Consider the following 23,570-nt stretch of genomic DNA (forward strand, 5'->3'; position numbering starts at 1 on the left):
GGAGTGAGATATAGTTTTGGGAAAATTACCTCACCTTATATTCAAATATGTACAATATATAATTTTATAAAATTCCAAATATAATAACGCTAAAAATCAGATTTGATTAATTTTTAATACAGAAAATACTTCTTTTTCTAGTTTAATAACACCAAAGTAAAAATGTTGATAGATGCCAGTAATACTTCTTCCCACTTCCCACCTAAAAAGATGTTTTTCTTTTCCTTTCTTTTTTTTAATTGAGGTATAACTAACATATAACAATATACTAGTTTCAGGTGTACAACAGAACGATTTGATCCTTTCTTTTTGTTAAGTCACTAAGGAAATCACTTTTAAGACTTTTTAAATAACCCTCAACTATTTAATACCTAAAATGAGGGGAAGGAACAGTTATAACACAATTCAATTAGAAGTTTATGCTAAACAAACTGGATTTAGGCCTCAAAATATAACTGAAGAATATACTTCTTCAAAGGAGAAGAGATAGCAAGATATCTCTCATCCTCTCTACTGGGGCTATAGACCCCATTCCCAACCACCTCCTCAGAGGCCTTCCTCCATCAATAAGCCCCTCTCTCTCCTGTTATCTTCCACCTCTCCCAGTTTTGTCAAACATATAAATATGCTCTATTTCCTCAAGGTAAAAGCAAAATCTTTCCTCAATTCTACATACCCCCTGTAACACCAATCTATCTTCTTCTAATTCATTCATTCCACAAATATTTGAGCCCCTGCTATGCTCCAGACCTGAGCTGTCCAATATGATAGCCACTAGTCACAGGTGGTATTGAGCGCTTGAAACACGGCTAGTTGGAATTGAGATGTGCTGTAGATGTAAAACGCATATAAGATTTCAAGGACTTAGTACAAAGAGACAGAGTGTAAAATATCTCAATTTTTAATTTTGAAATAATCTATTTTGGATATATTGGGTGAAATAAAATATATTACTAAAATTACTGTTAGTTTCTTTTTACTGTTTTTTTGAACTGTGACTCCTAGAAATTTTTAAATTACATAAGTGGCTTATATTACATTTCTATTGGACAGTGCTGCTCTAGACAAAGTTCTTAGCATTAAGGACATAAATGTGAAAATGATGAGGCAAGTCTCTGGCCTCCTGGAGTTTGTATTTTATTGCAGTTGGGGGAGGTACCCTCAGACAATAAACAAGTGAATTTAACAATATCAGAAAATGATTAGTGTTCTGGAAAAAATAAAACAGAGAAAAGAGGAAGGGGGGGGGGGTGGGAAGTAATGCCTTCCTTTTCCCCTTCCCATCCCCTACAACAGAGAAGGCAACCAGGTTTCCTCTCAAGTACAAACTCAAATAGACTGGCAGGGGCTGTCTGGAGCATGCACTATTCTAGACTCTAAGGCTAACTTGAGCCTCAGTTGGAAAGAGCAGCATGCTATATTAGCTGTGTCTGCCCGGGCTGGAGAGCAGGCAGGAGAGCCAAGTCTGACCCAGTTCAATACAAGGCATCTCCCCATCCATCCACTCAAGCTAGAAACCTCAGTCTTAGCCCCTCTCTCACTTCCACCTCCCTATACACACACACACACTCTCCACATTCTGTGACACTGGCCTCAGGAATGTCTCACATATCCGTCTGCTTATTTCCATACTCTTTGTTGAGATTTTAATTCAGAAGAAAGTGATGAGGGGAGGATGCTACAGTAACTGCTCCTTATCTAGTGTCCAAGCCTTCAGTTAATTCTCCCCACTGCTGTCAAAATTTGCTTCCCTAAAAGATTTTCAAAATCAGTACCATTTTAAAACATCCAGAGCTCCCAGGTTTAAGTGCTTACACCCCTCTTGTCTCACTGCCCACCATTCTCTCCATCCTGTCCCCCATACACATCCTTTCTCTCACCTGCACTGAGTGGTTAATTGTTCCCTCTGTCTAGAATGCTGTCCCTATTCTCTTCTTTTCTGCTTCTAGAAATCTTGAACTCAAACTTCAAGACCCAGATCTAATGTCATCTTCTCTAAGAAACCTTCCCAGAATCTTAGAGTGAATTGCTCTCCTGCTCCATCCTTCCCTTACTATTCTGTTGTTCACATACCAAGCACACTCTGTGCGGAAGTAATCAGTATGCCCTCGCAATTAGCACTCACGAGGGAAGGACCGGTCCTATTTTTGTGTGTATTCTCATAACTACAACAGCACAAAGGCTTAAAGTAGACACTTAATAAATGAATGGGTGAATGAAGCAAGGAGTGATTCCTGAATCCCCCACCCACAACTCTCTCACCCCCTCGTCTGGATAAGGTACTCCTCAGGAGCTGCTATACCTCCCTGGGCTGGACTGTTAGAGCACTTTACCCAAACTGTATCAGAATGGTTTCTCTGCTCACTCACTGAACTATGGGAAGGCCAGGATGTCTTACTCGTCTCTTATGCCAGCACATAAAGGCACTCAACAAGTATTCATTCAATGAGTGAAAGGATGACCAGATATTATTAGACACCAAGTTCCCCACCTCAATTTACAGAGGGGGCAACTGCAACCCAGAGAGGTTTAATGACTTGTCCAAGAATGTCAGTGGCAAAATCCTATCTTACACCACCATGTGGGGCCTTTTCTCCCAATGAAAAGGTCCTAAAATAGGTGTTTGTCATTTTTTGGTCACTTGGTAACTGAACACCCATCACGGTTTGTGGAAATCAAAAAAAGCCATGCCTCCTACTATAAAAGCCGAACAATAACAAAAATTCACTCTTCTTTACTCCTTGGTAACTAGGGCTTTGCTAGCTACCAAAGTTTGGACAGTCAAATGTTCCTCCCCAGAGTTGAGAATCTTGAAGAGTCACTCCTGCAAGGTGCCAAGCACATACTCACCAGCGGGGGGGGGGGTGTGACAACGCCCACACAGCAATTCATTGTGAAGCGCCAGGAGCGGCATCCTAACCAGACTGGGCCCATGGCTCGACCCTAGCTGTGTCCTCTGCTGCCTGCCACTTGGGTTCCTCCTTATTTTTCTAACATAGTCTCCAGCCTTCCAATCAATTCTGTGGGCTAACTTATAGCCATCTATTAACTTCATTTCTGCCCAAGTTGGCCAAGGATGAGTTTCTGTTGTCTGCATCCAAGAACCTTGACTGTCACACATAAATAACAATGAGAGACCATCACTGCTACCCCACAAAAAAAAAGATCAGAGGGGTTGCAGGGGGGAGGCAGAGGCAGGTAGTAAATGAGCAGAAACAGGGAGGAATGAGAAAAAAGAAAAGAAGAAAAGTGAAAGAATTCTGTAGAATAAATCAATGTCTCGGTGACAATATTTATGGTGGTTGCATTTGCCACATCGATGAGACTGCTAATTGATAACCAAAGGCATTTCTTTTCGCTGACTGACACAATCATTTCCCAGCTTCCCTTGCAGCTAGCATGGCCCTGTGACTAAGATTAGGCCAAGAGAATGTCAACAGAAGTGACAAGGCCAGGTGCTACCAGGCCTGACCCATAAAAATCTCCCACATGTAAATCTCCACGCTCTTTCTCAATCCAGAGACTGTATGCCAAAACCCAGGGGGTCTGACCTTTGGGCACCACATGTATGTTAGATAGGAACAATGTCCACAGTTTGGTCCCTGAGTAACCATATTAGAGCAGAGCACTTACCCCGGTGTAACAGTCACTGGGCAAGAAATAAACTTCTACAGACTTAAACCACTGAAATGTTGGGTATGTTTGTTATACCAGAGAGCCTACCATAATGAATACAGAAATTAATATCCACCTAGAAATGTTAGTAAATACTTAAAAGAAATGTGACTTCCCAGTTGGAAAACAATGATCAGATGTACGCCACTTACCATTAGTAACGATCTAGACTAATACAAACAAAGTCACCTCCCAAAAGTTAACAAATATGTTTTTGGTGTTGAGAGGGTAAACTTTTTCTTGGAGACTAAGTACAAAAGTAGAGGATGAGAGGGAGAGAATTGATACGAATCTTCAAATCAAATTAAATAATCCCTATTCTCTATATATTTCCCTTCTTTGTTCACTATCTGAATTCAAAGAAAGTCAGTACACAGATTTTTTCCCAGCATAAATCATGACCTACACTAGCAGCATGTTGAACCTTCCTATTTTCCTACAAATTTTTATTATGAAAACAAAATTATATTATTAAAAATGCTACCTACTCGACAGCTCATTTAGGGAGCTTTTAAAAATACAGATGACATCCGAACCTCTAATGATTTGGACTCATTTAGCTCTGATACAGGGAACAAACATCACTATTTTTCAAAGATTTCCCAGGTGATCTGATTATGGGGTCCATCCAATGAAAACAAGAATTTTGATTAAAATTTGTAAGATTTAAAATAGTGATGATATAGTACAAAGTGCTTTAATATCTAGCATGAAAGCATAATTTTAAGAATCTACAATGTCAATTCATCACCTGAGGTGGAGGCTTCTATTAAAATCCTTTCTAAAATACTTTATGTTAATATTATATGTAACAAACACTCAACTGTATAACCACGGTTCCTTGCATTTTGAGGAACCAAGTCAACCAAGAAGTCACAGTGTGAAGGAAGATGACCGGAAATACAATTTTTTTATTATTATCATTGGGTAGAAAGGAATATTTAGACAGAGAAAAAAACCCATCTTTTAACAGCTCTTAATAACTACTGAAGAGTGGGACTCTAGGGAAACAGGAGTAACTTGATCTAATTTAAATATACTTTTATTACATTATCATTTTAATGGACATTCTTAACATCATCACACACAATTCACACTTACTAGAAAACACCAACAACAAATGCTCTTCTGAAAGCATAACAGGTTCCCCTTCCGAAAGCAAAGATTACCTAGTCACCTCCACCTTCTGAGTTACCACAGTGATCCCACACGTAGAAGACGGAAACTACTCACTCCACCCCAAAGTTCCAACCATCTGTCATCTCTGTTGGCTACTCAAATCAAGCTTTATTTTCCAGCTCTGAAGCTAATCATACTTTGAGTAAAACGGCTGGCGAGGTCTTGAGTAAGGGTCAGCCAACTTCTTCTTAAAGCCAGAATATAAATATTTTAGGCTTTGTAGAGCATGGTGCAATTAATCAACTCTGCCCTTGTAGCACAAAAGCAGCCACAGACAATACATAAACCAATGAGTGTGGCTGTGTATTTACAAAAAAAAGGCAGCAGACTGGATGTGGGGTCTTGGGGCTTCAGAGGCAGCAAGTTTAGTGTGAGGCACCCTTAAATTATCATTCATATTTATATACACGTTTATATATCTATTACATATCTATATACAATATAAAATAGTGTATATTTATATACTTATTTATATAGTACATGTGTTTGTGTTATTGTCTCTTTCACCCCAACTACAATACAAGGACCTTAAGGATGGAACTGCTGCTTCATTCACTGACAAATCTTTAGTGAATGGGCACATAATGGCACTCAAAAATATCACTGCCTGACTCAACTCACTTCACAGACTCAATCACAGATTAACAGGGAGGAGGGGGATATGCAAGACACAACTTCTCCTATTAGGAGAGTAGAGAGATTATACATAATGCTGTGCTTCTATATAGTCAAATGGTAAGTGCCCTCCCAAGCCATCATTGTCACTGACGAGGAGGACAAGTGTTAACGATGAGGAATGGTCACAAGACTAATATCAACCAGTAGAACAGTACCTCTTATCAAGAACTGCATGCACCAAAATTACCAAGGGAGCAGAACTCCTTTTACCTATCCTGAATATTGTGCTTCAACAGCGAGAAGCAGGGGTGCCAGCCAGGACCTGCTGGGTTTTTTTTTTGGGGGGTGGGGCACGGGGGTGAGGAAGATTAGCCCTGAGCTAACATCTGTTGCCAATCCTCCTCTTTTTGCTGAGGAAGATTGGCCCTGGGCTAACATCCGTGCCCATCTTCCTCTACTTTGTATGTGGGACACCCGCCACAGCATGGCTTGATGAGCAGTGTGTAGGTCCATGCCCGGGATCTGAACCTGCAAACCCCTGGGGTGCTGAAGCGGAGTATGTGAACTTACCCACTACGCCACCAGGCCAGCCCCAGGACTTGCTAGTTTTCATGTCTACAGTGCCTGTGGCATATAACAGGCACTGAGTAAAAACTGTATTAAAAAGAACCAACAAATTCTAGCCTCAGCTCTACTAACTCACAGTGTGACCGTGACCTTCTCCAAGGCTCAACTGCTCTCCCTGTAAAGTGGGGATGATACCATTCCAACACCTAGGAGAGGTTCACATGAGCTAACACATAGGAACACACTTTACAAACTCTAAAACACCACACAAACTCAAAGATGAAGGATTTGCAAGCTGCCTTCAAGCCATGGACTCTCAAATGTCAAGACAGTAATATTTTAATAGCTGGAAAGTAGAGTCGATTTTCCCAGTAACTACTTTACTGAATAGAAAAATAGTCAAAATGTTAAAAAAAAAATTTCTCCCACTGACCTGAATAGGCTATTTTCATTTTGAATTTTTGAAAACCGCAACTTGTTCGCTTTGTTTCCTGAGGTGCCCCTGCTGCAGTGAGTATTTAATAGTACAGTCATGCGTCACTTAATGACGAGGATGAGTTCTGAGAAACATGTCATCAGGTGATTTCGTCATTGTACAAACATCATAGAGTGCACTTACACAAGCTAGATGGTACAGCCTACTACACACCTAGGCTATATAGTACTAATATTATAGGACCACTGTTGTATATGCGGTGCGTTGTTGACCAAAACGTCGTTATGTAGCACATAACTGTAATGCATTTAGTTCACTGTGTTTTAGAAAAAAGTTAATATGTCTATGTTTTCCGAGATATTACAATACCTAGGAGATGATTAAAATAAGACACTGCGGTATAATCCATTTAACGCAAAATGAGTGAATTGAGAGGCCTAGTGCTCAGGAAAACTTTTTCAAACTTTCAGTCATAAAATGTTCTTCCCCATTAAATACTGACAAATATGGGTGGTATGTACAGGTCACTAGCAAGGATTTTCATCAACTAAATTTTCCTGCACATTACAACATTCTTTTCTTAATGCCTAAGACATTTCTGGTAGTAAAACCTACTTGCTGGTTTAAAAGCAAGGAAGCCCTTACCTCCAAATGAGTGATGTTAAGACTGCTAATACTATACCATCCCATTTACAATTGCAACAAAAAGAATAAAATACCTAGGAATAAACTTAACCAAAGAGGTGAAAGATCTGTACACTGAAAACTATAAAACATTGCTGAAAGAAATTGAAGAAGACACAAAGAAATGGAAAGATATTCCGTGCTCTTGGATTGGAAGAATTAACATAGTTAAGATGTCCATACTTCCTAAAGCCATCTATAGATTCAATGCAATCCCTATCAAAGTTCCAACAACATTTTTCACAGAAATAGAACAAAGAATCCTAAAATTTATATGGAACAACAAAAGACCCCGAATAGCTAAAGGAATCCTGAGAAAAAAGAACAAAGCTGGAGGTATCCCACTCCCTGATTTCAAAATATACTACAAAGCTACAGTAACCAAAACAGCATGGTACTGGCACAAAAACAGACACACAGATCAACGGAATAGAATCGAAAGCCCAGAAATAAACCCACACATCTATGGACAGCTAATCTTCGACAAAGGATCCAAGAATATACAATGGGGAAAAGAAAGTCTCTTCAACAAATGATGTTGGGAAAACTGGATAGCCACATGCAAAAAAATGAAAGTAGACCCTTACCTTACACCATACACAAAAATTAACTCCAAATGGATTAAAGACTTGAATGTAAGACCTGAAACTGTGAAACTTCTAGAAGAAAACATAGGCAGTACGCTCTTCGACATCGGTCTTAGCAACATCTTTTCAAACACCATGTCTGACCGGGCAAGAGAAACAATAGAAAAAATAAACAAATGGGACTACATCAAACTAAAAAGCTTCTGCACAGCAAAGGAAACCATCAACAAAACGAAAAGACAACCTAACAATTGGGAGAAGATATTTGCAAACCATACATCTGATAAGGGCTTAATCTCCAAAATATATAAAGAACTCATGCATCTCAACAACAAAAAAACTACCAACTCAATTAAAAAATGGGCAAAAGACCTGAACAGACATTTCTCCAAAGAAGATATACAGATGGCCAACAGACACATGAAAAGATGTTCAAAATCACTAACTATCAGGGAAATGCAAATCAAAACTACAATGAGATATCACCTCACGCCCGTCAGAATGGCTATAATTAACAAGACAGGAAACAACATGTGTTGGAGAGGATGTGGAGAGAAGGGAACTCTCATACACTGCTGGTGGGAGTGCAAACTGGTGCAGCCACTATGGAAAACTGTATGGAGATTCCTCAAAAAATCAAGGATAGGGGCCGGCCCGGTGGCGCAAGCGGTTAAGTGCGCGCGCTCCGCTGCGGCGGCCCGGGGTTCGCTGGTTCGGATCCCGGGCGCGCACCGATGCACTGCTTGGCGAGCCATGCTGTGGCGGCGTCCCATATAAAGTGGAGGAAGATAGGCACAGATGTTAGCCCAGGGCCAACTTCCTCAGCAAAAAAAGAGGAGGATTGGCAGATGTTAGCACAGGGCTGATCTCCTCACAAAAAAAAAAGAAAAAATCAAGGACAGACCTACCATACGATCCAGCTATTCCACTGCTGGGTATTTATCCAAAGAACTTGAAAACACCAATTTGTAAAGGTACATGCACCCCTGTGTTCATTGCAGCGTTATTCACAATAGCCAAGACTTGGAAGCAACCTAAGTGCCCATCAAGGGACGAATGGATCAAGAAGCTGTGGTATATACGCACAATGGAATACTACTCAGCCATAAGAAAGGATGAAATCCAGCCATTTGTGACAACATGGATGGACATTGAAGGTATAATGCAAAGTGAAATAAGTCAGAGGGAGAAGGTCAAATACCGTATGATTTCCTTCATTAAGTAGTAGATAATAACAACAATAAACAAACACATAGGGACAGAGATTGGATTGGTGGTTGCCGGGGGGAAGGGGGGGAGGGGGGGGGGAAGGGGATGGTTCGGTACATGTGTGTGGTGATGGGTTGTAGTTGGTGTTTTGGTGGTGAACAATGTTGTAAACCAATGTTACTGCAATAAACAAAAAATTTAAAAAAAAAAAAAAGACTGCTAATACTAAGAGGAGCAGGGCCCTAAATTCCCGCCTTTTTCTTGGCTTCCTGACAAGATGGACAGTAGACAAATGACTACTCTTTTATACGGAGCTTCCTGGGCTTTCATACGGACAACTGTCATTCCTCTCCCCCAACTGGGATAAAAATGTTAAGCTGTTCAGGATGCAAGAATACATTTACAAGATCTTATGCACGATTGTGACTGACACTATAAACTAGAACATCTCACAGACACGTGTTCATCTGAAACAAGGCAAATGAAATTAAGGAAAGCACTCCCTTGGAGAGACCATCTCTGACCTTCCTAGCAAAAACTGCACATCCCCCTACACCTACTTGTTTAGATGTTTGCTATGTATCTCTAACCATTAGAACGGAAGCTCCATGAAAGCCAAGACTCTGTCTTATCCACTAGTATATACCTAGCACCAAGAGGAAATGCTTAGCACAATAAATGCTCAATAAATATTTGTTGCTTATCTCACATAACATCTCATCATTATCTTAAGCTACCTGACATCTAGCAGAACATTCCTTAGTTACTAACTGATCATAAATAGTTCCATTATTTTCGGCTATGCATTCTGTAAGCCGTAAAAACTTAATAGAATTGCTTTGGTTTCCCTATATTTATTTTTCCTTCTACCTTCTTTAAGTGACAAGTGAGGCAGATGTTCTAACTTTATAACAGTATTACAGTTTCCTTATGAAAGAAACTTAACACATTAAATAAGTGAGTAGATTTAATGAAAAATATTAGAGGCAGCATAGAGCAGTGCCTAGAAAGCACCAACTCTGCAGCCATACTGCCCAGGTGTGAATGCCAGCTCCACCACTTAACTAGCTGTGTCCTTGGGCACCTTTCTTAACTTCCCGTGCCCCGGTTTCACTAGTAAAATAGAAATGATCATCACGGCATCACTCCCAATTCTCGAGCCCTTTCACTCTTCCTTCAAACACTTTCAGGATATCACCTACCCAGGAAAGCCCTGCTCTCGACTCTATCGTCAGCCCCTCCACCCAACTACCCGCTGATGCTCTCTCTCCCTCTCATGGTAAAGCAAGACCAACATCTATCGATTCACTATTCATTTCTGAATTTTCTGCAATCTGAACTCTCTACTTAGAGTTTCTACTTATTTTATCCAGAAGCAAACTAATTTATCTTACCCCCCCCCAAAAAAGAATGTCTTTACCTGACTTCACATTTCTACTAACAATACTCTCCCACTCATCGAGGCTTGACATCATGCTCCTTTAACTCTTCTTCATCCTCCAGCCTGCATGACGAATCATTCTCCAACTTCTGTCTAGAGTTCCTTAAGAAACTCCTTCGGCTTGGCCCTGGGGCCAAGTGATTCAAGTTCCACGCACTCCGCTTTGGCAGCCCAGGTTCGCAGGTTCAGATCCCGGGCATGCAGCTACTCCACTCACCAGCCATGCTGTGGTGGCGACCCCCATACAAAATAGAGGAAGACTGGTACAAATGTTAGCTCAGGGCGAATCTTCCTCAGCAAAAAAAAAAAAGAAAAGAAAAAGAAAAAAATTCCTTCATATCCATTTTCTCTGTTCTTTTACCTCATAACTCTTCATAGACAGTAAGTTCCATGAAAACAGAGGCAGATTCCAAAATTTTCACAGGTCTATCTATTCCTAACACCTAGGGAAAGGTTCTGTACTAAGCAGGGACAATAAGCATTTGTTTAATAAATTAACGCCCACCTGGCTTACTATAATCACCTCCGAAATGGATTCCCTCACTCCAGATTCCTAAGACTCCAATCCTTCCTAAAGTTATGAATCTTTCTTAAAATGCCTTATTCCTACAATTTGCTCATACACACTCATTAATATATTCAATTCAAGTAACCACTAGTTATAAGGTACTACAGGCAGTGCCAGAAAGAGAGGAAAGAACTGGGGCACAATTCCAAAAATAAGTCCTCTCCAGTTCTTAAAAAATGTTACAAGTATGTGTAAGAAATAGCCATGTAAATATTTATAATAAAAAGCACAATAAAAACACCTTCTAAATAGAGATTAATTCTGATCAGCAGGTAGTTTTTAAGTAAGATAAGCAGAGGAAATGAAAGGGGGCATTCCGAGGTAAGGGAAGAACATAAGGAAAAACCTAAGAGCATAAAAGTGGTATTGTTCAAAGAACATCACGGGGGCCCGGAGGGGGTGTGCATAGGTTTTTATTGTGTCCCCTCAAAATTCACATGTGAAGTCCTAACTCCAAGTACCTCAGAATGCCTTATTAGAGAATAGGGGCATTGCACATGTAATTAGCTAATATAAGGTCATTAGGGTCAGCCCTGAACCAATATGATTAGTGCCCTTATAAGAATAGAAAACCTAAACACAGAGGCAGACATGTGCACAGGAAGAACACTATGTCAAGATAAAGGCAGAGATCAGGGTGATGCAGCAGAAGCCAAGGAATGCCCAAGATTGCCAGCAAACCACCAGAAGCCGGGCAACAGACACACCAACCAGACTGGGAAACATCAAGATTCAGAGCATTAGATAAGTTACATAGGGTAGCATCTTCTCAGTAGTGAGGAATAATTTGACTTAGACTAGATACTGTGCTAGTCCCACCTACCAAATCTTAGAAGTATGACTCAAAAGATCAAATTATTTCCAAGTAACCTAACTGTTCCAGAAAAAGGTCAAGAAAACATACAGGAATGTAAAAATACTCAGCATTCAACAAAGTAAAAATTCACAAATATCTGGCACACAATCAAAATTACCAGGCATGAAAAGAAGCAGGAAAACACAATCCATAATGAGGGAGGGAAAAAAAAAAAAAATCAATAGAAATTGATCCAGAATTGACACAGCTGTTAGAATTAGCAAGTAAGGATATTAAAACAGGTATTAGAACTATATTCCACATATTCAAATAGTTAAGGGGAGTCACGGAAAATATTTTTTAAAAGACACAAATTGAATTTGTATAAATAAAAACTACAATGTGTAAGATTAAAAACACTGGATAAGATTAATAACAGATTAGACATTGCAGAAAAAAAGATTAGTGAACTTAAAGACACAGCAATTAAAAGTATTTCAGAATTCCAAAGACTACTCAACACTTGGAACTGGCTGTCAAAACAGAAAAGAAAGACATTTAAAATTAAAAATTAACAGACTGGGCCGGCCCCATGGCACAAGCAGTTAAGTGCATGTGCTCCACTACGGTGGCCCGGGATTCGCTGGTTTGGATCCCGGGCGCTCACCGAAGCACCACTTGTCAAGTCATGCTGTGGCGGTGTTCCATATAAAGTGGAGGAAGATGGGCACGGATGTTAGCCCAGGGCCAGTCTTCCTCAACAAAAAGAGGAGGATTGGCAGATGTTAGCTCAGGGCTGATCTTCCTCACAAAGAAAAAAAAAAATTTAACAGACATTCATTGAGCTCTGGCACAACTTCAAATACCATCATATACACATAACTAAAGCTCCTGATAGGAGAGAGTGAACAGAAAAAATTTTGAAAAAATAACAGTCAAAAATTTTCCAAATTTGACAAAAACTACAAACCCACAGATCCAGGAGTTCAACAAGCCCCAAGCACAAGAAACATAAAGAAAACTACACCAAGGGACGTTATAATCAAATGCTCAAAACTAATGCTAAAAAGAAAATCCTAGAAGCAGCCAGGAAAAAAAAGAAACATATTCTATATAAAGGAACCAAGATAAAGATGAAAGATTTCTTGTAAGAAACAATGTAAGTGAATAGACAGTGGAGCAACATCTTTAAATTGCTGAAAGAAAAAAGTATCATCTAGAATTTCTATACCCAGTGAAACATTTGTCAAAAACAAAAGAGAAATAAAAATGTTTTCAGATATATAAAAGGTGAAAGAATGTGTCACTAGTAGACTGCCTACAAAAACGTTGAAGGAAGTACTCAGGATGAAGGAAAATGAGACCATATGGAAATAGGATCTAGACAAAGGAATGAAGAGCATCAGAAAAGGTAACTATATGCGTTAATGTGTAAGAATTTTTCTAATTTGTTCAGTCTCATTAAAAGTTGACTAACTGTTTAAACAAAAATAATAATAATGTAGTCTAGGGTTTATAATATATGTACGAATAAAATCTACGAAAAAGCAGTAAAAAATAGTAAAAGATAAACGCAAGTTTACTATGGTAAGGTCAATATGCTATATGTAAAGTGATGTAGTATCACCTGCAAGTAGACTGTGATAAGATAAAAAGCAATCACTAAATTAAAAAACAAAAGGTTAAAATAAATAAGCCAACAAAGGAGAAAAAATCAATCATAAAAAATATTCAATTGGGGCCAGCCCAGTGGCATAGTGATTGGGTTCGTGTACTCCGTTTCGGCGGCCCAGGGTTCACGGGTTCAGATCACAGGTGCAGACCTATGCACCACTCGTCAACCCATGCTGTGGTGGCGTCCCATATACAAAACAGAGGAAGACTGGCACAGATGTTAGCTCAGGGCTAATCTTCCTCAGCAAAAAGAGGAAGATAGGCAACGGATGTGAGCTCAGGCCCAATCTTCCTCACCAAAAAAATAAATAAATAAATTCAATTAATCCAAAGAAAGCAGAAAAAAAAGAAAAAGGAGAACAAAGAACATATGGAACAAATAGCAAATAAATAGCACCATGATTTAAACTGAAACATACCAATAATCATATTAAATGCAAATGGTCCAAACACCCCAATTGAGAGGCAAGATTTTCAGAATGGGGGGAGAAAAGCAATACTCAACTAGATACTGCCTATAAGAAACACATTCCAAATACAGACATTAATATGTTAAAAGTGAAAAGTAGAAAATGATATATCATGCTAACACTAACCAAAATTAAGATGGAATGGCAATATTAATATCAAAGTATACTGCAATCCAAAGAATATGACTAGGAATGAAAGTCATTTTATAATGATATAAGGTGCCAAATCATCAAGAGGATACATTCATCCTGAATATGTATGCACCTATTAACAAAACTTTAAAATACAATGGAGCAAAAAAGGATGGAATTGCAAGGATAAAGAGACACAACTTTATTAGGAAATTTCATATCCTTCTCTCAATAACTGACAGAACAAGTAGATAGAAAATCATTAAGGATACAGTAACAATACTATCAACCCACTTGACCAATTGACATGTAGAGAATACTCCACAAAAGAACAGCAGAATATACATTCTTGCCCAGCAACACAGCACATTTACCAAGATAGACCATATTATGGGTCATAAAACAAATCTCAATAAATTAAAGGGAATCAAGTCATACAAAGTATGTTCTCTGGCAACAATAAAATTAAACTGAGAAGCAATAACAGATATATGGAAAGTCCCCAAATACTTAGAAACTAAATGACATACTTCTAAATAACAATGGCTTAAAGAAGAAATTAAATAGCAAATCAGAAATTATTTTGAACTGAAAGAAAATGAAATATATCAAAATTTGGGGAATAGAGCTAAAGCAATACTTAAGGAGAAAATTATAGCACTAAACACTTCTATTAGAAAGGAAGCAAGTCCTCAAATCAATGACTTCCATTTTCTACCTTAATAAACTAGAAAAAAAGCAAATGAAATCCAAAGTCAACAGAATAAAGGAAATAATAAACACCCAGAGTAGAAATCAATGACACAAAAAATAATAAACAGTCAATGAAACCCCAATATCTTTCATGACCATAAGATGCAAAAATTCTAAAGAAAATTGTAGTAAACTGAATCCAACAATCTAAAAAAAGACACTATACCATAACCAAGTAGTTTTTATTTCAGAAATGCAATGTCAGTTTAACATGCAGAAATCAATCAACATTATTCATCAAATTAACTAAGAAAAGAAAAACCACATGGTAATTGCAACAAATACGGAAAAAATTTGACAAAATCCAATATCCATTCTTGATATAACAACAACAAAAAAAAGACTTTCAGCAAACTAGGAATAGGAAAACTAGGAAACTTCCTCAATCTGATAAAGGACACTGACAAAACTCTACAGCTAACATCACACTTAGTGGTGACTGAATATTTCCCTCTCTAAAATAAGAGAAAAGACAAGAAAGTCCTCTTTCACCACTTCCACTCAACACTGTATTCTATGTTCTAAAAATATTCTACATTCCATGGAGGTTCCAGCCAGTGCGGTAAGGCAAGAAAAAGAAATATAAGGTAACCACACTGGAAAGGAAGAAACAAAGCTGTCTCTCATCACAGATAACAGGATCATCAATGTCAAAATTCTGATGGAATCTAAATCCAAAAAACTATTAGAGTTACTAAGTGATTTTAGCAAGGTTGCAGAATACAAGATCATTACACGAAGATCAGTTGTATTTTTATGTACTAGCAACTACAACCAGAAACTGAAATTTAAAAAACATTTATAACAGTATGAAAAATATGAAATACTTAGGTACAAATCTGACAAAAGCTGTGAAAGATTTCACACTGAAAACCAGAAAAATTAAAGAAAAACCAAACAGAGGGAGAGATAGACTTGGTGCACAAATCTGAAGAATCAATATTAAGATGTCAACGCTTCCCCAAAATTATCTACAGATTCAACACAATCCCAATCAACATCCCAGTAGGCCTTTCTGTAGAAACTGACAAAATAATCTGACAATTCATATGGAAACACAAAGGACCTAGAGTAGTCATAAGAATTTTGAAAAAGAAGAAAGTTGTAGGACTTACACTATCTGATTTTAATACTTATTATAAAGCTACAGTAATAAAGACAATATGGTATTGGCATCAAGACACACAAATAGATTAATGGAACAGAACAAATAGAAAGTCCAGAAACACACCCACACACATATGGAAAACTGATTTTCAACAAAGATACAAAGGTAATTCAGTGAAGAAAGGATACCCTTTTCAACAAATGGTTCTAGAAAAACTGGATATCCATTTGCAAAAAAAGTACTCTTTTAGCTACACCTCACAGCACCATTTACAAATATTAACTCCCAACGGATCATAGACTTAAATGAAAAACCCAAAAATAAAAAATTTGGAAGAAAAAAATACCATAGGAAACTTTTAGCTCCTGGGACAATTAGGCAGAAGTTTTCCAAAAGCATGATCCATAAAAGAACAAACTGATAAATCAGATTCATAAAAATTAAAAAATCTGTTCTTCAAAACACTTTTAAAAGAATGAAAAAGATAAGCTATGGATTAGGAGAAAATCTTTGCAAATCACAAATCTGATAAAGGACTTGTATCCAAAATAGATAAAGAATTCTCGGGGCAGCCCAGTGGCGCAAGCGGTTAAGTGGGTTAAGTGCTCACGCTCCGCTGCCGCGGCCGGGGGTTCACCAGTTCGGATCCCGGGTGCGCAGTGACGCACTGCTTGTGGAGCCATGCTGTGGCAGCGTCCCATATAAAGTGGAGGAGGATGGGCGTGGATGTTAGCTCAGGGCCAGTCTTCCTCAGAAAAAAGAGGATTGGCATCAGTTGTTGGCTCAGGGCTGATCTTCCTCACAAAAAAAAAAAAAAAAAGAATTCTCAAAGCTCAATAATAAGGAGAAGGAAAAAAAAGTCAGACAAACATTCGATCCAACACTTCACCAAAGATGACATATAGAAGGCAAATAAGCACATGCAAAGATGCTCAACATCATTAATCACCAAGAAACGCTATGAGATATCACTACACACCTCTTAGAATGGATAAAATTAAAAAGAACTGACCACACCAAATATAGCAAGGTGTGAAGGAACTGAAACTCTTCTGAACTCTTCTACACTGATGGTAGGAATGTACCATGGCACAATCACTTTGGAAAACAGCTTAGCAGTTTCTTAAAAAGTGAAGCACACACCTGCCATATGGTCCAGTCATTTCATTCCACTATTAGGTGTTAACCCAAGACAAATAAAAACATATCCATACAAAGACTTCTAGTTAATATTTATAACAACTTTATTTGTAACAACCAAAAACCGTAAACAACCCCAATGTCCTTTCAACAAGCAAATGGATAAACCGTGGTATATCCACACAATAATATACTACTCAGTAATAAAAAACAATGAACTACTGATATATGCTACAACATGGATGAATCTCAAAGTGATTACGCTGAAAAGAAGCAGACAAAAAAGAACATATTGTATGATTCCATTTATAAAAAATTCTAGAAAAGATAAAGTAACGTACAGTGACAGAAAGCAGATCAGTAGTTACCTAGGAATTGGGGGTGAGGGGAAGAGAGGAGGAGCAGGAAGCGGAAATACACAGAAGCACAACGAAACTTTTGGGGGAGGGGTGGATAAATTTATTATCCTGATTGTGGTGGAAGTTTCACGGGTGACATGTCAAAATTCATCAAACTGTACGCTTTACATATGAAAGTTATTGTATGCCAATTATAATACAATAAAGCTGTTAAAAAAAGTTTTATCCCATCCAAAACTTGACCTTTTATAAGTACTCCTCCCCCCAAATCTGCTTCTCCTACAGAATATCCCATCTCACGTGATGGTGACTCAAACTTTCCAGCTGCTTAGACCAAACACCTTGAAATTATTCAATATCATACGTTCACATTTCAAAATCAAAGAAATGTCGCTTTTGAAATGTGTAAACATTCACAGAGGGCATATATTAAAAAAAAAAAAACTGTGAAACACTGCAAAAAAATGTTTTAAATCTCCCACTTTTTACAAGAAAAACTTCAAAGTCATGCTGTCCATCCTGCATGGCCCTCAACAAGTCGCCTTTACCATCCACCTTAGTAAACTAAGTTTTCTAAACAGGCCTCCACCTTCAACTTGCATAGCATCCTCCACACTCTGCAGCCTTACAGCATCACCTGTTAAAATCCTATCCATTCCCTAAGACCACGTGAAGTACCACTTCCACCAAGAATCTTTTCCTGGTCCCGATGCAAAAAGGATCACTCCCTCTTCTGAATTTCCACCTCTCTTGTAGCATGGATACTCCACCATGAGATATAGTTACTTAAAGCTATATCTCATCCACCTCCACTAAATAATAAACTCCCTGAGTCAGGAGTCTGTGGCCCTCTGACTATGTGGTTGAATAAAATGTTTCTGTACATCTGTTTTAGAACACATCCTCAGTATATATGCTGAGGAAAATATAATTAATAATCAAATGTTAAGGTTTAATTTTTGTTTTCATTCTTTGCAAGGGTGTCTGTCCAACCACAGCTTGTGTATCTAATTTAACTAAGCCCTTAAATAAAAGAACAATTAAAGGGGTAAACTAAACTTGATACAGACACCTAAATTCACATGGATTATTTTTGGTGCGATCCTGTGTTTCAATGGTTTAGGGCCAAAAGGCAGGGATAAAAGCAAGTTGAAAAGTCCTATGCTTTAACCAACAGACACAAAAAGTGAGGAGCACTGGTTGCCACAAAACCAAGTGAAGAAACACCAAAGAAAATGAGAGCTAGAACAGTAAAACAGCAGCTCTTATTTTAATGGAATGACACTAGCCTGCTTGGAAGCTCGGGCACTGAAACATCCAAGACACCGGCCTTGATCACTGTGACCACCTGTACCGGTTAACTGAATAATACCAGACATGTTGCTTTTGTTCAACTGTTATCTATTCTTCATGCTAAAACATTCTTCCTTCCTATTACTGTCCAGCTATTTGAATCCTAAGTCATATTTAAAACGTTAACTCAAGTTCTATGGCCTTCCTCTTTAAGCTTTCCCAGACTATTCAACCCATTTCCCCTGTCCCTATCCTCAAAACACCAGGTAATTTTCTTTTCCTATACTCCTCCAAATAAATCCTTATGGCACTTTCTGTATGGTCGTCTTGTATTTTTATCTAACTTTACATGTATTTATTCTTCACCTTTTAGGTTCCTTGAGCAAAGCACTGAGTCTTACATTTCCTACAGAATTTCCCACCTAACAGTACCCAATAAAGACAATGTAAACCAAAGATAATACAGTACAAGCAATAGTTAAAACATCTGACTTAAATTAGAAAGGTAATAATAGCGGGGAGTGGTGAATAACAACCTGATCTTCCAAGTGAACAGAAGAACATGCACAGGGGGTTCAAGTTTATGCTCCTATTTGCTAGATTACATGGGCAGTACAAGATAAATTCTGCCCAAAGCTCACAACAATTTATTAAAAACAAACACGTCCCTTTATAAAAGGTCAAAATCATGAAAAAAATAAAATATGCTACTTATTGCCATGGTACTATTTCTAATCGGGAAAAAAATGATCAATTTTACTGAACAGAGTTTTAGAAAACCTGTGCATAGTGCTGCTACCTGAGTTATATTTTACAAGACAAAGCTCAAGTAGTTCCCTTTTTGTTACAAAGTATTTAATCATATAAAGATTTCGTACAACTTAACTTCTATAATTTAATACACATATTTTGGTTACAGGTATTTAACAGAGCAATTAAATCCTTATTTCCACTTCTGTTCTAAAATCCGCCTGCCCGCAGTGAGTGGGAACTGCTGCAGATCATTAAACATTCATTTATCAATGTCTCTCACCAGGCAACACAATGCAGCAGAATAGCACACAGAAACCATCCTGAACCCCAGCAACAGCGGCTAATTAGCATAGCCTACCACTAAACCCACACCATATGATTGGAACTGTTAGTCGGAATGCTGGCCAATCAAACTAGGTTATGCAAATAGCCTATTTTAGTTGCCAGGGCAGAGCTACTTCCAATTGTCCAATAGGAAAACAAGCAATAAACAAGAAATGAAATTGAGCTTTGTCACATTTTCAAGTTGCTGTTAACACTTTCAGGCTTAGAGCAAAATTAACAGCAACTGTAAAGGATGAGAATCATATTCTACTTTTCACTCCAAAAACAATCCAATGGTAATACACACAGAACACAGTTTAAGTAGTGTATTTGTTGTAATTTTAACTTTTTACTATATAGATATGAGTTTTTCTAACAGAAGCTGCTGTCAACATTTCAACTTTTTTCCCCACCTACTCAAAAGCAAGCATTATGTAAATGTCTTTCTATACATTCATATAGATTCTAAAACATTATATTTTAGAGAAACCCTACAAAGCATTTTTATTCTATTATGGGAAGACTAAATAAAAGGTGGGCATAACAGAAGGCATGGCTCACTGGAAGTCTCAAGCTTTATCATACTGAAGAGAAATAACATTGTGTCTTTGATCGTGACACATTAATATATAATTTCAAAATAATTTTAAAATAACAAAACCCCAATTAAGTATTAACCTATAAGGGCTTAGAATATGCAAACTGGAACCAAGTAAATAATACTCATATCTTGGAACCAAGTTCAACTAAGATATAAGCATAATATAAACATTATATTCATATGTAAAATTTCCAATATGAATAAAACATAAAAATTTTTACTCTGTCAGTACATACTAACAGCTACAAAGATAGTTTTAAAGAACATCAGTGTTCTGACAATTCTCAGTGGTTGAGAAAATTTCTTTAATCTCATATACTCGGAGAAATGCTTTGAAACATGTCAAGGAGACACAGTTCCTATTTGTGCCTTATAATTGTATCTTTATAAAAGATACAATTTTATTTTAAAATAGATCAACTTGTCCCACCTATCCTAGCAATTATCTCCTTCTAAATGGAGTACAGATTCATCCCACACCAAGGAGAAGTTAGTGATTTTTTAAATATATTTTTCCATAGAATGCCTGTAAATGTCTCCAGAAACACTTCTAGCATTTGTAAAATATATTGAATTAAAAGCACAGAGCAGAGTTCCAGCATCAGATTCAAAGAAAACAGCATGTTGGTCCTACCTCTATCACTGCTAATTCTCTTCCCCTTTAAGAAAACTGAAGCCACTTTTCTACCAGCTCCAAGCACCCACCATCCACACTTGTCTCCCAATTTTTTCTCATGTTCTCTCTACTTAGGGATTCTAAATGAAAAGTACTTCAAGTCCAATGAAACCAAACCAGAATCAGCTTCTTAGAGGGAGGAGAGGGATTGATAACTGAACTTGAAAGCTGGAAGAAACCTTAAAGATCATGTAATACTAACTCCTTGTTCTATAAACAAAGAAATTACACTTTTAAAAAAATAGTGCATAAAATAAAGATCCTATAGATGAAAATCAAAGCCCTCTGCAACTATCATCTATGATTAATCAATATATCAGTCAGGTATCAATAAGTCTTTTGGTTTGTCATTCTTATAAAAATATACTTAAATATAAGCATTCAAAAAAGATGAGCTCAGAATCATTCCCCATGCCATCTACTAACCAGGGCTTAAGAAAGGTTTGAAAATCACTTTCTAACCCAAAACATTTAGCTCATTCCCTGAAAGACTCAATCTCAGTTTACTTCAAACTTTAGAAATTATCTGGAGTTTTTTTTAAGTATTTGGAAACTTTACAAGTAAACCTCCTTTAATTCCTACAGATAAGGCAAGAAGAGAAAAGGGAAATATTTTTAAGCCAATTTAATTCACACTCTTGCCCATGAATCTTTAATATTTTGGTTAGTTCTCCCAGGTTCAAACCCAGCCTATCTTTCAATCTATAGCATTTTCCACGTAAACAAGGACTCTTTTCTGGTCCACCTCTTAAACATTCTTCATATCACAAAACTGTCCCATCCTTGAAGGGGAAAAAAATTAAAACCTTGGGACTCTTATTTTCCTTTGGGACCTAGAAACACAAGGAAACATCATCTGTCTGGTGACAGATGCTCTGGGGAAAAAACCCTGAATTTAAATGTTGTTGGGTTTATTGTCAATTCCTTTCAAAGCTACTTAAAATTGCAGAGTTTTAGAAAGTATCTACTTTTAGAATCAAAAATTAAACATTTAAAACGTTTAAAAATAGTTAACTCACTAAATTAGAATCTTCATTACATAAAATATATATTTTAGAATTCCTAGTAAAGTTTTCTAAGTATGTAATTAAATCATTAACTTTTTTAAAATACAGTATTCCGATTACATTTTCTCCCCAATATTGTAAGAAGATATAAATTTAGAATAAATAACTGGTAACTTATTCTCTGCAGTCAAAGATGCTAAAGATATATCAACAGCCTCTATCCCCTCAATGCATAACAGGCCATTATTATGCCAAGTAATAAATCATCCAACAGTATCTCAAATGACAAGCATACCACACCAACAATTTTGTATTTTAGGGAGAAATACAATGTAGCTTTCTAATTTTGAAAAATGGCAAGTAGATAGAAATGTATTTTCCTTTTTTAATTTCAAGCCATCTAACCTGGAAAAATAATCAAAAAAATGTGAGCAACTACTTTGGTCAAGTTTGTAATACTTCATTCTATAAAGTGAGGCTGCCACCATACTGTTTTGCTGGGCATCTTTTACAAAAGATTAAGCCCAGTAGGTATCTGTACTCTCCAATTTAAGAGCAATCCTGATGCTTTTTTTCCCTCCTCCTGAAAGTCTGTTATTAAGATAGAAGGTAAACTGTTATTTAAATCTGGATTACAGACATAAATTTTTAAATCTTGGACTGTTCTTTACTCTTGTAGATCAACTAACTCACGCTTGGGGAATGGTCCTATCCTCTTCCTCTTTCCTCTCCCAAAACAAAAAAGGTACCTAGAACATTATGAATACTTAACTACTGTATAGTAAATATACTTTTGCTCCCTCATCCAACTATGGAAATACAAAAGCTGACTGACCAAGCCTTTATTTAACTAAATGTTATAATAATTAATGCATATTGCTAAAACAAAGATTCTTGCAAATTAACTTTGGAGTTAAAAACCCTCTTTGTATTGTGCTTATCAAGGCAATAAATCAGAAAAAGCTTCATTTTTCTTAAGCATCTTCACCTTAAACTGCATTAAGTATTTTCTTGTCAATTTCCATATCATACGAAAACAGGAGGATAGACTTAACACATTTAGGGGGTATATTTAGTCTGACTTAAAAAAACAAACAATAGGAAAAATTCACTTTTAAGAGCATTGGGTGGGAAGCACCTCAAAGAGATAAGCAGCTATCCTCCAAAGCAGCTGAAACCTAGGTTAACAAGGAGAGGCCATGGGTCTGCTCATGAGGAGGGAGGTAATGGGCAAAACACGTGGAGAGGTCAAGGACAGAGAAAACAGTGCTTCCACACGGAGCCCAAACCAAAAGTCACAAAGGCAGAAACTGAAGCACAGGTGTTGACTTTCAACAGAGCTGCTTCTCACACTGGCAACTTGAAGGGGTATACTACAGGTGGGCAGCAGCAGGAAAGTTTTCTTGAGACCAAGAAGGCCACCTAGTTCTTAATATATACTACTAGAACTCACTAGTAAATAGAGAACCAAGGATAGCCACAATTGGAGTGGTGCTTGAAAAAATACTTTCAGATTACCA

The 23,570-nt window shown here is 37.4% G+C and overlaps 1 protein-coding gene across 6 annotated transcripts in view; it reads right to left on the bottom strand.

Annotated features, from left to right (window-relative positions):
* DYRK1A (dual specificity tyrosine phosphorylation regulated kinase 1A) overlaps positions 1-23,570 on the bottom strand; it is a 142,600-nt gene that overhangs the window by 56,229 nt on the left and 62,801 nt on the right. Inside the window, exon 3 of one of the 6 annotated variants that reach the window (XM_087418085.1) lies at positions 10,376-10,684. The exons of 3 other annotated variants lie outside the window; for them this stretch is intronic. In XM_087418085.1, the coding sequence (XP_087274211.1) occupies positions 10,376-10,430 (55 nt within the window). In that variant the 5' untranslated portion in view covers positions 10,431-10,684. Of the gene's footprint in view, positions 1-10,375; positions 10,685-16,507; positions 16,668-23,570 lie in introns of those variants that run through there. 2 more of the 6 variants (XM_087418082.1, XM_087418083.1) reach the window with 2 other exon arrangements.

The sequence above is a fragment of the Ceratotherium simum genome, chromosome 27, assembly GCF_057802395.1.
Source record: "Ceratotherium simum simum isolate JZ-2026a chromosome 27, ASM5780239v1, whole genome shotgun sequence".
In the NCBI taxonomy this organism is placed as follows: domain Eukaryota; kingdom Metazoa; phylum Chordata; class Mammalia; order Perissodactyla; family Rhinocerotidae; genus Ceratotherium; species Ceratotherium simum.